Source organism: Aquarana catesbeiana, linkage group LG13, assembly GCF_042186555.1.
Source record: "Aquarana catesbeiana isolate 2022-GZ linkage group LG13, ASM4218655v1, whole genome shotgun sequence".
Taxonomy (NCBI): Eukaryota; Metazoa; Chordata; class Amphibia; order Anura; family Ranidae; genus Aquarana; species Aquarana catesbeiana.
This window is the reverse complement of record NC_133336.1, coordinates 230,682,990-230,699,760: the sequence shown is the minus strand read 5'-3', so window position 1 is coordinate 230,699,760 and position 16,771 is coordinate 230,682,990. Positions and strand designations below refer to the sequence as shown.

Genomic DNA, 16,771 nt, shown 5'->3' with positions numbered 1-16,771 from the left:
CTCTCCTCGTACAAGAGGACTATTGTAACATAAAGGAACATAATTGCTTCTGTCCGATGAGAAGGAAGCTGATCCAGATCCTTCATATAAACTCAGAATTTGTATCAGTTCAAAATCACACAATATGTTCTAAAAATCATATAACTTCCATCACTGGTTCTCTCCGCAGATTACACGGTGCAGAATATAATACGGCTGGTGATCTCTGCCTTTGTATTGTCTGCTGCCGTATGCTTCACCTACTTCCACAACAAGTGGTAGAGAAGAAGAACTTCTATGAATCTGAGGACTTCAATGAAACATAAAAGTGAACATGGAAAATGTCTTGGTTGAATTTAAAGTGATACTAAAGTCTTGTTTTTTTTTCTTTAAAAATAACAAAAATGTTATACTTACCTGCTCTGTGCAGTAGTTTTGCACAGAGCAGCCCAGATCCTCATATATTTGCGTCCCTCACTAGCGCTCCTGGCCCTTCCCTCCTGTCGAGTGCCCCCACAGCAAGAAGCTTGCTATGGGGGCACCCAATCTGAGCCGCAGTTCTGTGTGTCCATCCACCCTTTGGGAACAGCTTATGGGCAACCACATGTATGAGGACTTTCCTAACTTTAGGGTATGGGCAGCACCACTAAGGAAACAGCACAGCAGGGTGCCAACCGCTAGTACATTTACTGACAGTTTGTTAAAACCTGTGATTTTTTTACAACTGCCACTAAATATCAGGGGCTGATAATTTCATGCTGTGTTGACATTTTAAGTGTAAATCAAGCAAATGACTTATAGGTATTGTTAGTGTTTCCATATCATGTTTATACTGTTTAAATATTCACTGTGTTAGTTTTCAATAGGAGTTCTGTAAGTTCTCAGGTTGCCAGTAAAAAAATGTGCTCTACCAGTAAATTTTCCATGTTTTGTCAGTAAAAAATGCTGCGGGATGTTGGCAACCCTGCAGCACAGCCAGGTCAACGTACAACCAAATTAAATGTATAATCAGTTGTAAGTATAAGTATAAGCTTTTATGTAAAGGAATTCTCTGTGATATTGTGCTACCTTAAGAAGAAGTTGGCTCGTGTCATTAACTTGAAGTGGGGAGAAGGACATAAATGTGTAGTCAAGGTGTATCCAAAAGAACAGGTAAACAGTGAGTTAGAATCGTGGTTATTCCTCTGGGTTAAAAAGTATAAGAGTGAATGGTAAAATCATTTTAATGGTGTAAGAAGAATTCAACAAGAAGGAAAAGCAGGTAACTGGCAGAGGAAGCGGTGACGTGGCAGGTTATGGAGGTTTTGGCAGTGAGGGGTAGCTTTGTGCTTCATACAACTCACTTATTGGCAAGGTTTCTATGTTGGAGCCCTCTGGAGCCTGCTTTAAAGCTTACTTTGTCTGACTGAAACCTCAGATGGAGCTGCCAGATATGGGAGGAGTCAATGTTGTGATTTATTTCCCTGTATGTGGAGTAAGTTTTCTGTCAGTGTTACCTTCACAAGGGGAGGAGGGGCACCTTATACTAGTACTCAATTGGATTTGCAGCAGTGGATACTTGGAGCGATGACTCACTGACAGCTAAGATTGGACTCTACGCAAGCTTCCTCAATATTGTATATTCCATCTAGACTAGCAAGCAACCCAAGTTAAAAGGCCAACAGTGTCCACCCTGAAGGCACTTTTATCAGAACTGGCTACACTGATCTGAGATATGATTGGCAATCACAGATTATTCATGTTTCTACAATCTTACAACATCAGTTTTAACTCTGGTGAAATGTCTATAAACAAAAATCAGGAAGTGGGAAGATGTTCATAACTTCTGCTTCTTAGTGAGACAGTCATAACTTCAAGGTCCCGGCTACCATGTCCATCTTCCTCACCATCGTATTTCTGTATAAGTAGAAACGTTTTTATACTTAATATTATCTTCATATCGACTGAGTGTCTTTCCTTTGAAATTGTGTGAAACACATAAACAACTCATTACTATGAACCTTTTGGAGGCTCTATGTAAAACTCTCTTGTTCTATTTACATCTGTTGTGGACAAAGTATGATGACCCCTCTACTTCTTCTTATGCTTTTTTCTCCTTCTCCTTTCCCTACTCTTATTCTTCTTTCTTTTCTTCTATCATATCCACTAAGGATGCTAAGTGCCAGCTGTCTTGCTCCATAAGAAGTACATTATGTCACAATTGATTAGCATAATCTGCTCATTGCTGGTGGATTACACATCACAGAGAGGAGCATCTGACTAGTGCTATTTTATGAGTGTTGATTGTAAGCTATTTTGTGGTCTTGTCACACAGGCTGGAAGATTCCTATTTACCTAGATAAGTCAGAACAACATTTGTGATTTTCAGAAGAGTTTAATTTTAATTGCCAAAGTCAATGATGAAGGCAGCTGAATGTCATATCTTGGAAGAAAAATGTAGTTAAAGTTTGGGGCAATGTAGGGTTGGGTACCGGGGTATGTGTCCTGGGTCTACTGCTGAGTGCCCCTTGTCTCACATCATTAAGATATTGTTTTAAGTTGTATCCTCTTTCACAGTATATGCCTGAATTGTAATTCCACCCTTCGACTAGCAGCATACAGCTCATGGGAATTTGGGAATCACTACATGAGGTATCTGAGTGTAGCGCTGGTAGATTTGTGATCTACCATCTGATAGGTAAATTTAGTAAATTGCTCGTTAGGGGAAGTTAGATTTTCCTCTGTTCCAGCTTCGCTGACGTTGCATGTGTTTCCATACTGGGCCAGTGGGTGTCGTTGTTACTATTGGCCAGTGTTGGAAAGGCAACGTGGAGGTGGTCCTCCGAGTGGGATTCTGGGAGAGGGTATTTATGGGACAGGCGCCATGTTTTAGGGTTCGTTTTACAGCCACCTGCTGGCCCTCCTGGCCAACAGGTATGCGTTAGAGTGCTATCTCGTGGTCCTCCATTCCGGAGGCCCGCGTCACTGCGACGCATGGGTGGGCCCGGAAGCTTGTCTGGGGCCTACCACAGCAGCCGAGGAATGGTCCTGAGCTGTCTATCCAGAGTGAAGAATCTGGGCAACCGAGGAGATCCCAGGGGGGGACCCGTCATGGAAGGATCACGCAGAGTGCTGGTCTGGAGAGGGGCCTGGTGACTCGGTTGGATGACGTATCCTAAAGTAACTTTACAGCATAGTGTTGCCGGGTTTGGCTTAAAGGTTCAAGCACTGTGACTGACATTCACCACAAAACAAATGCATCCTGTGGCAGAGGATCGTACGGGTTCATCTCAAGCAAGTCTGTGGCAGAGACTTTTGTTCGTGCTGCGTACTGGCTGCTAGACAAGTGAGAGAGGCCTATCCAGGCAAGCAAACAGTGTGTCCCACGAGGGGAGCGCATTCTACTGTAATATTCAACTTTAAAGGACATTTGTCAAGAATCCTACAGAAAGGTATTTGAGCTTTCCCTGCAGTTTCCCTCCTGCATCTTTCCTGCTACTTCCTTCGTTAATTGTTCAATAAAGCTTTGAAAACGTACTCAAGTGTTGGTGCTTGTATCGTCCGGAGGTAAACTCAATGAAACCCTAGACCCGGTGCCGGTGAAACAGAGGGAAGGAGAGTGAAGGTAACAAGCCCGCTTTAAACCAGCAGCTTCGCCGAGAGTTATTGCTACATGAGTAAAGGGGGATTTCTGGTGGATGCATATTTCAGAGGCTTATGGCTAACATACATAGTAGAGTCTGATGTCAGGAACTGCATAAGGAGTATGGGGAAAGGTCTAGCTGCTGATTGAAATAAGCTTCATAAAGGTGGTGGTGGTGGGTTGGCTGTAGGTTGCATGAAGCATAATAGAAGAAGCTTCGTAAAGGGTGATGGATGCATGGAAGAATGATGGGCAAATGAACATGTTTAATTATTGTGTGAGGGGGGCTTTTGGGATGACTATATGGACAGTTGATGCTTACACAATGGGAGATTGTCAACATATGGTCCGATGGTTCAATCCAGTCTCCTGAAGCCATAGGTTTAGTTTTTCCATTTCTGCTTTTACCTACAATAAGTCAGAGTCACAGGTCCGATCTTCTTGTGACCTGAGAGAATTGGGATCCTAAAAACATCCCTCTTATAAAGAAAATAGATATGTTTTAATGACATGTACTGTACATGATAGTTTCTAACAAGTGCATTCTGGCTTTTCAGCTTTAAACGTGGGAAAATCTGGTGAGTACAGAGCTGATACTGGATAATATGCATAAATGCAAAAATAATATAAAAATGTGATCTTAAAGTTTTCTGAGAAAGGAGTTTGGGTCATTGATTATCATTTTGCCAACAGCTTTGCTTTAATGCAGCTTTAAAGGTCTATACAAAGACAGTGTGGGTTAATATTGTGCGCTTTAGCTACATTTTTCACATAATTATGATTAAATAGTTATTTGAATGTATCACAGAAATGCTTGTGGGAAAGGCCATAGTGCTTCAATTTTAATTTGGATCAAACAAGTTCATCTGAAATTTCCAAAGCTCAAAATTAATGGAATGTTTACATATTTGTAAGGACATTTTACTGTGGATTGTGTCTTTGTATTTGGACTTGTTGATGCTGTTAGTAAACTTTGCTGCCACTAGTCAATGTCAAGGTCTATACCTGAGGGCTTTAGCTCTAATTTTTAGAAGCCTAATTGTGGTTTGTGGCAACTAAGTGTAGCGATAAAAGTATTTTAATAAAGGCAAAAAAAAAATATCACTCACAAAAAGAGTAAAATCTCAAGCATGTAGCGTTGTATAAAAGGGTCCTTGCCTTCACTAAACCCGGGCTACATCCATCTGGGGTTCGAGGGCTGCAGTCCAAGCTGTTAGAAGCGTCGGAGGCTCTCAAGACCTCCTGAATGCATGGAACGAAGAGCCTAGCAGATGTGACGTCACAACCAGACATGATGCAAAGACGTGGCGATGTGTTTGCGGAGCTCCTTCTTCAGGCCTGAGACCAGGTTTAGTGATGGCAAGGACCCTTTTATACAGAGCTACATGCTTGAGATTTTACTCTTTTTGTGAGTGATATTTTTTTTACCTTTATTAAAGTAACTTTATTGCTACAATTATTTGTCTCTTTGTCCTTGTGCCCTCACAGAGTGGCTTCTTACTCCCAGACTGAGCTGCCACAACAGTGAGCTTCTCTTCATGTGGACCTTATTTTATATCAATAATCCCCACTTTCTGCCCTGTGTGCAGCATTTCTGTTTTAAATGCTGTAAACATTGAAGAAATGTCAGAATGGAGGGAGCTGTGAAGTGACATCAGCATTTCTTTCAGCATAGTGTCTATGACAGGCTGATTTGTAGTAGGGAAGGCTGCTATGGGGGAAGCTGCAGAAGGCTGTGTTAGGAGATTTTCTAATGCAGGCCTTACCTCCTGTGACTGATCCGCTGAATTGAGTTGCATCCTTGCTTTTGCAGGGCTGTTGGAGGTGGATAAGAGGCCTGAGGATAGCTGGGAGCCCAATGAGTTGTGCTGGGCTGGAATGGAGGATTCTTCATCATCAGGCAGGTTAGTGTAGGAATCCTCTGTGTGCTGTGCAGTGCCGCGGCCGCCATCTTGGATTTTATCTCCCTGAGGGAAGATGAGGAAATCTGTGATTTTTGTGGGAATCCTGTATTCTTTCCTCTTTCTAGAGGTTCCTGTCTGGTTCCCCAGGTTGTGTGGGTCTGAGGATTGCATTTTATGGGGTCTGAGGCAGTGATTTGAGGTCCGGTTCTCTGTTCAGTGCAGGAGCTGTGAGATCAGGCTTCCATTCAGCTCGGCAGCTAGCCACGCCCCCTATCACAACCTTTTCTGACCAGCATCTAATTATATGCTCAACTATCCAAAAACACTGGCATATCTTAACCACAGATCCCACCATCAGTAAATACATAGGATTAAGACCAGAGATTACCTTTCGGCGAGCTAGATCCTTAAAAGACTGTCTAGTACGAAGCCATTATTATAAAACGACCAATGCATTACAATCCCCTTCAGGCCTCTTTAAATGTGGTAGATGCGATTTCTGCGATTTTCTAGTAACGGGACCTTCGGTTCTTCTCCCAAATGGCCATACACATGTTCTACGGCACCACATTACCTGTCAAACTCAAGGAGTTATTTATATCATTTTTTGTCAATGTGGAGCCTTTTATGTGGGCAAAACTATCAGACCCTTCTGGAGAAGAATCAAAGATCATGTATATTATACTACAAATGGTCTTTTAGATACCACGATGGGTTATCATATAGCTTTCAAACATGGTTATGGCCCATTGGTATTCAAATTTGCTGCTCTCGATACCGTCTATGCAGATCCTCGTGGTGGCGATTTTGATAAAAAAAGTACTCCAGCGAGAAACGCAATGGATACACAAGCTACAGGCCATGGTTTATCCAGGCTTAAATGACATGATTAGCTTTAAATCGTTTCTCTAATGCGCTTAGCCTATTTACTCACTTTGCGATTTGTTTGTTGTAGCCCACATTTTACCCTTTCATATCGTTCCTCCTCCCCCTTTTTTCCTGGCATTTGTTCTGTAGTATAAACCTCTTCTATGTAAGACTACATATTAATGTAAATACTAATCTGTATCACTTGCAATATTCACTATGTGCATGCAATAGGGATGCTTGATGTATACGTATTCATATATACTATGTATAAATGCTTAATGTGAATCGTTTTTGCTATGATTCTTTTGAACATTACATTTATCATTACAAGCAATGGGATTCATTTGTGTTGTATATACTTATTTTCTGGTCACCATATATGCATCTTTGCTCTGTTTTTAATGATCTGTCATGTGCTGCTTACTTGTAAAGATCAGATACGATATATTTACATTATTAGTTACATTTTTTTTTTCATGTTCTATCGCTTTCTTTATATGCCGCTTGGATTATACAGCATTAGCATATCGGCATTATAAAAGACTCTTTCACTTAATTTCTTTAGGTATATGATGTCTAATAAGCCATCGGCAGGATGCTAGCATAACAGCTAAGGCACATTGTTTACTTTGTCCATTACTGAATTCTCTTCATAGAATATTATTATTGCAGAGTTTGTTCCCCAATGGCTCTGTTTTTTCTATGGTTGTAGGCTTCTCTCGGCTTTATGTGTACCTGAGCTATGTACCGGCTTACTAGTTCCTACATTGCCCATAATGCACCTGTTGGTTTCATTGTTTATGGCGCATGTGCAGGGCTCTGTGATCCCAGACACTGCACCACTCTAATATGAGTTCTCGTCCTATGCTCCTTGCTTTGCCATACAATCATCTGCACATGCGCAGTAAGTACAAGCAGTTAGCTGTCCTACAATACCCATAAGCCTCAGTTGCAAACTTTTTGTATATTGTTAAGTTTAATAAATTTGATTGGTTATAAATTATTTCTTCTCCATTGTTTCTTAGCCAATAAAGTCCACCTTTTTGGTAATACTTAGTACTGCCCTATTTTTTTTCCCCCTTAATAATTACGGATGTGGCTGCCTTTTGTGCACTTTCCCCTTCCAGTTGTTTTTTTTTTTAACATCAAAGTTTATTGAAGTAAAAGAAATCCTCTATGGAGTCGCAGCTCCATGTAATGAAAATACAGAAATTGAGTATGCAAGAAAACTTATGGTGAGACGTAATAGTATTTCATTGCAACAAAATGTTGTCTAGTATGAAATTTTTAAATTCTATGTATGTTAACATTCTAAAAATAGTATCAAAAAAACTCATAATTTAAAGATTGTCTCAATAAAGGGGAAAGAGATTTAGTCTTGAAAGGAGAAAGATTAGAAAGAAGATAGTAGTGTAATAGTATTGGGTCCTCCAATAAATCTCTAATCTTATTTAGTACTTTTCATGGCAAGTCCTATCGTAAACAACAAAAATAGGAAAGAAATGGGACTTTATATGAGGCAAGTCACTGAATTTATAAAATTATTTATTAATAACAAATCACATTATAGAAGGTGTCAATCTGTAATACAGGACACAATCTAATGTAATACATTTGCATGAATATATAATAATTATACAGAGTAAGATAAAACATAATAAGCATTTTAGTTACAAAAGGACACTCATCCATTCATAAAAGTTCAATGAACATGATCGATTTTTCATGGTGAGCCAAAATAGTCAAAGCATCAGTTCGATATAACTCGACGCACGTTTCATGGCTCATGCCAGTCATCAGGAGTAAGATGCTCTTAAATTAAATCAGTAATATCTATAAGTAAGGATATCCTTTAAACGGAGAACAATCTCTCAAAATAAAATTACAGTGCAGCCAAATGGTGGCGCCCAACCTTAAATCCAAATAAATATAACCAAACCAATAGTGGATGGTGGACTGTATAATGTGAAAACTAAAAAATAAACCCCAAAAGATGTAGTGATGAGTATGAATCAAACTAAATTACCTTGTGTGTGGGTCTGTGGCTGGAGACATGCCTGCTGTCCTGCTTGTGTGAATGGTTCATGTGAAATGGTTAGCTGGCCAGCCTGAGCAGCTTATATCCTCGGCAAAGGGCGGGTCCCCACCAGCACCATGAGCCCCAATTGGATGGAAAGAGGGAATATGCTCAATGCTCAGGCAGGTTAATGCACTGAGTAGAGCATCCAATCATGATGCCGATGCATATGAGGCAAGACCCCAACCCCCAACCTGTATAAGGAATAAGTGGGGGGGGGGGAAAGACTGCCATGCATCGCAGCCCCAGGGTGAGACAAGGCACCCCATTACCCCCACTCCCCCCCGGCAAGGGGGCCCCATCCATATTGTATCCCATAAAATGTGTCAAATTGCTGGCAAGGAAAACCAGAATGTAGAATTATAGATGTATATGGTGATATGAAGGTTAGAAAGACAAATGGCTCATTGTAAGGGAGATGTGAAAGTGGATGAGTGATTGACTATTGATGTAAAGGTGGGGCAGGTCGCTGGGAAAGTGGGTGTCTCTTGTCCATTGTTTCTTGTTTCTCTGCCCAGCATGAATCCAGCCTGCTCAGACAGGCTGTGAAGCAGGGGTTTCAGTCTGTTGGCAATGATTTTTGACATCAATTTTACATCTAGATTAAGTAGTGAAATTGGCCTGTAGCTGGCACAATCCGCTGGGTCCTTGTTTGGCTTGGGAAGAACTGTTATTTGTGCCTCAAGAAAAGTTGGTGGAGTCTCCCTGAGTTTTGACATGGAGTTCAGAGCTCTCAGTAGCACCCCAAGCAAGGTGGTTTGAAAGGTTTTGTAATAAATGACTGTAAAGCCATCTGGTCCCGGGCTTTTCCCAGTCTTAAGGTCTTTGATGGCTTGTTGGAGTTCTATAGCTTTGATAGATTTCTCTAATTGGTCTATGTCATCTCCTGTCAGAGTGGGTAAATTAGATTCTCTTAGATAATTTTGAATGACTTGCTGCCTAGTTCCCTGAATTGTACCTGGTTTCTGTGGTTCAGGTAGGTTATATAAGGCCGTGTAATAGTCGTGGAAGTGGTGAGCGATATGTTTAGTAGTGATGTCCAATTTTCCCTCTTTCGTTCATATGTCGAAAATATTTTGTTGTATTCTTGCATTTTTCAGGGCTCTCGATAAAAATTTGACTGTTTTATTGCCGTGTTCATAATAAATTTTTTTCTTAAAAAATAGAATTCTTTTGAACCTAGTGTCAAAAATCTGTTGGAGTGCTTTTATGGTTTCTAAAAGCTCTAATGCAGAATGTTCGATCAGAGATTGTTTATGCTGGTTTTCTAGGGATTGGATTTTCTCTGTCAAGTGTTTGATTTCTTTCTCTTTGGTGTCCTTTTATGAAAGTGCGGTAAAATACCGCTTTTCAGTTCTCAGGCATTCTCAGAGGAGATCGCTCTTCTCTGAGTGCCTGTTTATGAAAGTGTGTAGATCGCTTCTCATGTTGAGTTGAGGAGCGATCTACAAACGCCGGGAACTCCTGAGAATGGCTCCTCTCACTGTAATCTCGTGTGATATAGCGGGATTACAGTATGAGGAACCATAAAATACAAAGTGTAACACAAATCAGCACACATTATTCCCCAACATATTAATAAAATAATAAAGATAAATTCCCCCTACACAATATACATTAACCTAATTATAAAAAAAACATTGTTTTTATCAATATTTAAAGATCATACATGTCCCTATTTAAATGTGAATGGTGTATAGTAAATGAATGTAATGCACATATGTAATGCAGCTATACACCATTCATATAAATGCAAAATACATTTATAATCATTAAAAAAATAATTTTAATAAAGTATACAAGTATAAATATTTATTAATAAATTAAAATAAAATATATTTCATTATAGATAAACATAAAAATTGATAAACTGGTGCGATGCGAGAACACTGCGAATCCACTGCGGGTTCCCGCATCGCACCGACTCGCATGTCTGTTCACACTTCCATATGCGAATCGCTGGGGAGTGTCAATACATTGTTAAGGACACCCCCAGATCAGCTTGCATATCGCACTGCGAACTGACAGTTCGGACATGAATCGGATCGCATATGTGTGAACACACATGTGATCCGATTCTGGTCCGAACAGAAAAAAGGGTCCTGTGCGTGTTTGCACCGAATGCGGTGCGATATCAGCCATACTATCTGTACAGCTGATATCGCACCGCACAGACATCGCATGTAATGTGAATGGCAGTGTGCTGCGAATGACAAGCGATGCCTGTGCGATGTCCGGCATCGCACAAGTGTGAACTGGGCCTAAAAGTTAACACCCCCAAATCAGTTTGCATATCGCAGTGCGATCTGCAAACTCGGACAGTAATCGAATCGCATGGGTGTGAACACCCATGCAATCCGATTCTGCTGTGGACCAAAAAAAGGGTCCTGTAAGAGTTTGGTCTGAGGGCAATGCAAATTTAGCAATACTATCTGTATGGCTGAAATCGCATCGCACAGAGATCGGATGTGATTTTGCACTGCGGTGCGAATCACATCCGATCTCGGACACCGCAGCAGTGGGAACTGGCCCTAAATCATATTGCATTTGCACCAAAATGGTACAGGACCCTTTATTTGGTCCGCACTGGAATCGGATCGCATGGGTGTGAACACCCATGCGATCCAATTCCTGCACCATTACATAGTTTGCACTGCGATCTGTGAAATGATCTGGGGGTGTCATTAACTTTACATTGACACCCGCAGTGGTGCGCAGATGTCAATGTAGGTGCGATGTGAAAACCCGCACAGGAATCACGCTGGTTCACGCATCGCACAAGTGTGAACCCAGCCAGAGACGTGAACATCTAAAAAAAAATATATATATATATATATATATATATACACTCTAAATTCCTATCCTGCTGGTTTTGGGGTGTGTAATGGTGGGGAAGGTGTGCTCTGACTGTTTGGTGAAAGAAAGAAGTCAAAAGACTTCTTTCTTTCTCCAGAATATCAGCCAGTTTCAGGCTTCTCACTCTGATTCTCCACTTCTGAAATGGTGAATCAGAAAGTGAGAATTCTGTCACAGATCGCAAGTGAGGTGTGGAGATCGCACCTTCATAAACTGGCCGTTTCTGTGAATTCTCACTCTGCTGAGATAATCAGCGGAGAACATGTTCTCCGCTGATTATCTCAGTTTCATAAACTGGTAAAGCGCTGAGATCAGCGGTGAGACTCGGGATCGCCGCTGATCTCAGTTTCATAAAAGGACACCTTTGTCTTTTTTACGTTGGGCTCCTAGTCTGATGAGTTCTCCCAGCATAGTGCACTCATGGGCTTCCCAGACCATCATGGGGTTTATCTCTGGTGTAATGTTGTGAATGAAGTAGGTATAATTCCCAGAATCCTCCACTCTGTATTTATTGGATACACTGAATTCCCGCACAGTCCGTCCATCTCTGTAGAAGGCAAAGTGCAGCTCTGTGGCGCCTCTGAGCGGATCCAGTCTGGTGTCACATCTCACCGTCATGGAACCTCTTCCTGATATATTGTACAGCATTATTATTTTTGGAGGAGAGAAGAGCCCTGGAAGAGGAAATTGTTGAAAATAACAATTGATGGGAATGTATTAATATTTTATTTAAATGTTGATAATCACACAATGCTTTGCAGGGACTTAAAACAATTTATATCAATGTTGTAGACCTGTTGTATCCACAGGAGTAATACACAATAATAGAGAACCCGCTATGGTCAGTTTTGTCACAAGTGATTTATTCCACCTGTGTATTTGGATGGTGAGTGGTAAAGCAACACATGGGAGGAAACCAGCACAAACATAAAAACTTCAAGCAGGCAATGTCCTGAGTGATAACTGGGCTCAGAGCTCCAGTGCTGCAAGGAAGTCCACCTGTATGGAGTATTAAGACTTTGCAGTCCATCATCAGTGTAACCACCCAGTTATCATCATATTTTCCAATATTATTTAGTGCTGTTTGTCATAAAGAGGGGCACAATCAATATTTTTAATGTTAGTACATAAGTCTGATCCTCACATTCAGTATTAGAGGAGTCCCCAGCCTCACTGCTGGAAGTGGTTCTGGTTCCGGGACAGGTGTGTCTCTATGGGAGGCTGTACAGGTCTGCTCTGCCCCTGGAACTAGCACCACATCCAATATTCACACAATGGCGGCCTCCTGAATGGAAGTCTTGGCACACATATACACCACACATCACTTCACACGATATGGTGAAAGGTTCCTCTAGGCAAGAATTTCTAATATTCCTATGAATTTATCAGGTTTTAAAGCCAAAATAAAAAAGTGTCCTTGTCTACCACAACTGTACATGAACAGGTATCAGAGTATCACCACCACTAACATGTAGGGATCAGTGAAACGGAGGGGTTTTTGCTTTACTGTAATTCTAATGAAAATTAGGCCATCTTGGGAATATTTGCCATCATGAATTGAATGAGGAAGGTGGTGATTAAGGTTGTTTTTTATTTTATTTTTTTTTTGGGGGGGAGGGGGGGGGTGGAGGATGAGGTTAGAGAAGAAAATGGGCTATAAATGCCTCTTGAGGATTAGAAAAGCACTCATCATTTTTATTTGTAAACTTTATTTTATTTTACTTCTTTATAACAAAAACAAAAAAAGCTTAGAAGAACTGTATCTCTTTCTGCATGCACTTTAAAGTGGTTGTAAAGGGAGAAGATTTTTTTTTTCTTAATGAATTCTATGCATTAACCACTTCAGCCCCGGAAGGATTTACCCTCTTAATGACCAGGTCATTTTTTGCGATACAGCACTGCGTCAATTTAACTGACAATTGCGTGGGTGTGTGACGTTCTACTCAAACACAATTGAAGACCTTTTTCCCCACAAATTTAGCTTTCTTTTGGTGGTATTTGATCACCTTTGCGGTTTTTATTTTTTGCGCTATAAACATAATAACAGCGACAATTTTGAAAAAAATATATATTTTTTACTTTCTGGAATAATACACATCCAAAAAATTATATATAAAAAAACAAATGTATTCATCAGTTTAGGCCAATATGTATTCTGCTACATATTTTTGGTAAAAAAAATAGCAATAAGCGTATATTGATTGGTTTGCGCAAAAGTTATCATGTTTACAAAATAGGTGAAAGATTTAGGGACTTTTTTTAATTGTTTTTACTGGCAGTGGCAGGGATCTGCGATTATTAGTGGGACTGCGACATTGCGGCGGACACATCTGACCCTAAGTGACACTTTTTGGTGACCAGTGACACCAATACAGTTATCAGAGCTATAAAAATGCACTGATTACTGTATAAATGGCACTGACAGGGAAGTGGTTAACACTAGGGGGCGATCAAGGGGTTAGGTGTTCCCTAGGGAGGTGTTTCTAACTGTGGGGGGAGGGGACTGACTGGGAGAAGAGAAATTTCACTGTTCCTGATCACTAGGTACAGCTGGTCTCTCTCTCCTTCCCTGTCAGAACGGGGATCTGTTTGTTTACATTGACAGATCTCCATTCTGGCTCTCTTTCCCGCGACCGTGAGTGGCCAGCAGTGGGCGCGTGCCCCCAAAATCTAGTGCATGGACCGCTGTACCGGTACGGCAATTTGCACATGGAAGCCAACCTGCCGCAGTATAACTGTGGTGGCTGGTCGGGAACTGGTTAAGATAAAAAACTTTCTGTGTGGAGCAGCCCCCCTCAGCCCCCCTAATACTTACCTGAGCCCCATCTTGATCCAGCGATGTTGCACAAGAGACTCGGCTGTCTGGGACTTTCCCTCCTGATTGGCTGAGACTTTGGCAGGCGCCATTGGCTCCCACTGCTGTCAATCAAAGTCAGTGAGCCAAAGAGGAGAGAGAGGGGTGGAGCTGAGCCGTGGCTTCATGTCTGAATGGATGCACAGAGCAGCGGCTCAGCTCAGGTGCCCCCCATAACAAGCTGCTTGGTGTGGGGGCATTCGGTAGGAGGAAGGGGCCAGGAGCGCCAACAGGGACCCGAGAAGAGGAGGATCTGGGCTGCTCTGTGCAAAGCCAGCTGCACAGAGGAGGTAAGTATAACATGTTATTTTTTAAGAAAAAAAACAAGACTTTAGTATCACTTCAAGTCCATTCATAAAGACAGTGCCACCTGTCGGAGATGTAGCTTTTCTGATGAATAAAGCCATGTAAAGGCCACGTGAGCGCCAACCAACATAGTTATGTTTTTGAAAAAAATAAATTTAGTTTTTTTCAAATGAATTTCACTTTATCAATCTGCATGGTGAAATCTGAGGCTAATTCTAAAAGAATTTAAATAAAAAAAAACAATCATTTTTTTGCAAAATCAAGTTTGGTGAAAACACTCATACTAAAAAGATATACTCTGGTATTAAAATAAGAATAGAAAAATACATTATTTTGTTCAGCACATGCGTGGAGCCGAGCGGAATGGACATGCCCGCCTGAAGCTCCGCTCTCTGAGGGAATGGTAAAGCCAGATAACGGCGAGTGTTAGTTAAACACAGGTTTATACAGCCTCAGCTTTAACCAAACAGCGTGGCGTACTGATTGCATTCCACTGCAATAACCCATCTACATTATTAAAAGGGATTAACCCCTTCCCGGCCCAGCTCCCGCAGTTGTACTGCAGCAGGTTGGCTCCCCTGGGCAAAACAACGTAACGACGTAACAAAGACCACCGGGCACCTGCGATTGCTCGTTACAGAGCGAGAACCGGGATCTGTGTGCGTAAACACACAGATCCTGGTTCTCTTAGGGGAGAGGAGACAGATTGTGTGTTCATACCAAGTATGAACATCGATCTCTCTCCTTCCCTAGTAAGTCCCATCCCCCCCCACAGTTAGAACACACCTAAGGAACACAGGTAACCCCTTGATCGCCCCCTAGTGTTAGCCCCTTCCCTGCCAGTAATGTTTATACACTAATTTGTCCGCTGCAATATCGCAGCCCCGATAAAAATCACAGATCACCGCCATTACTAGTAAAAAAAAAAATAATAAAAATGCCATAAATCTATCATCTATTTTGTAGACACTATAATATATATAATATATACTTTTGTGCAAACCAATTAATATAGGCTTATTGCAATATTTTTTTACCAAAAATATGTAGAAGAATACATATTGGCTTAAACTGAGGAAAAATTGTTTATTTTTTTTTACAAATTGGGATATTTATTATAGCAAAAAACGAAAAGATATTGTGATTTTTTCACAATTGTCGCTCTTCTTTTGTTTATAGCGCAAACAATAAAAACCGCTGAAGTGATCAAATACCACCAAAAGAAAGCTCTACTTGTGGGGAAAAAAGGACGTCAATTTTGTTTGGGTACAGAGTCGCACGACTGTGCAATTGTCAGTTAAAAATGACGCAGCGCCGTATTGCAGAAAATGGCCTGGTCATTGAGCAGCCAAATCTTCCGGGGCTGAAGTGGTTAAAGACCCTGAAGGGCATTATTTGATTCTTCCAGGACATTTACATGATACTGCCATAACAGTAGTTTCATACTATGCCCCTAATAAAAGACCTACTTCTTTCCTTTCTCACCTTTTACAGTTAATTGAATCACACAAATATGTAGTTTACTTATATGTGGAGATTCTAAACTAACTCTCTTTCCCTTTCTAGATAAATCACCTATATTTTTTCACAACTCATTACAAAATATAATTTAGTAGACTCCTGGCGTGAACTAAATCCAACTAAAAGACAATATACTCAATATTCAGATCCCCAACGTTCATTCTCACGAATAGATCGCATATTATTTACTACAGGTATGGTGCCTGAAACTTTAACATCCAAAATGCTGCCCTTCCCATGTTTAGATCATAGTGTAATATATACTGTTGTAGCCTCTACTATCCCAAAAGCACCTGATCTGACCTGGCTTCTTAGAGACCTAATATTGAACTTGCACTAAAAGAATATCTTGAAGACAATTCTACCCCTGACATTTCTCCGTTCATCCTGTGGGAAGCCCACAAACCAGTTCTACGTGGAATGTGTTTGAGACAAGCTGCTCTATTTAAATTAAGAATGTAGAGCTTTATACAACAAGTTAGAAACAAATTTTAACACTTGCCAATCATCATTTGCCTTATCCCTTTCCATGGTGATTGGATAAAGGTCAAAGGGTTTCCTATGTGGATATAAATACTGGGGTAAGTTCCTGACACTGACTAGGGTTAATAAAGCTGCTTGGAGGAGCCATGAAACATCTTCAATATTACAGAACACGTCTAGGTGAATGTGATAAACAGAACTATTATTACCCAATTTTCATTGACCTTTATTGTCACCCCATGTGAACATCCATAAACCTAGAAAAGTAATCTTTACTGGTCTCTGGTGACAAATAAAGG

At 40.8% G+C, this 16,771-nt stretch overlaps 1 protein-coding gene across 1 annotated transcript in view; it reads left to right on the top strand.

Annotated features, from left to right (window-relative positions):
• The window catches only part of LOC141116701 (high affinity immunoglobulin gamma Fc receptor I-like), a 61,744-nt gene that overhangs the window by 18,636 nt on the left and 26,337 nt on the right, over positions 1–16,771 (top strand). Inside the window, exon 5 of the mRNA XM_073609092.1 lies at positions 5,415–5,505. Within this exon, the coding sequence (XP_073465193.1) occupies positions 5,415–5,505 (91 nt within the window). The remainder of the gene's footprint in view (positions 1–5,414; positions 5,506–16,771) is intronic.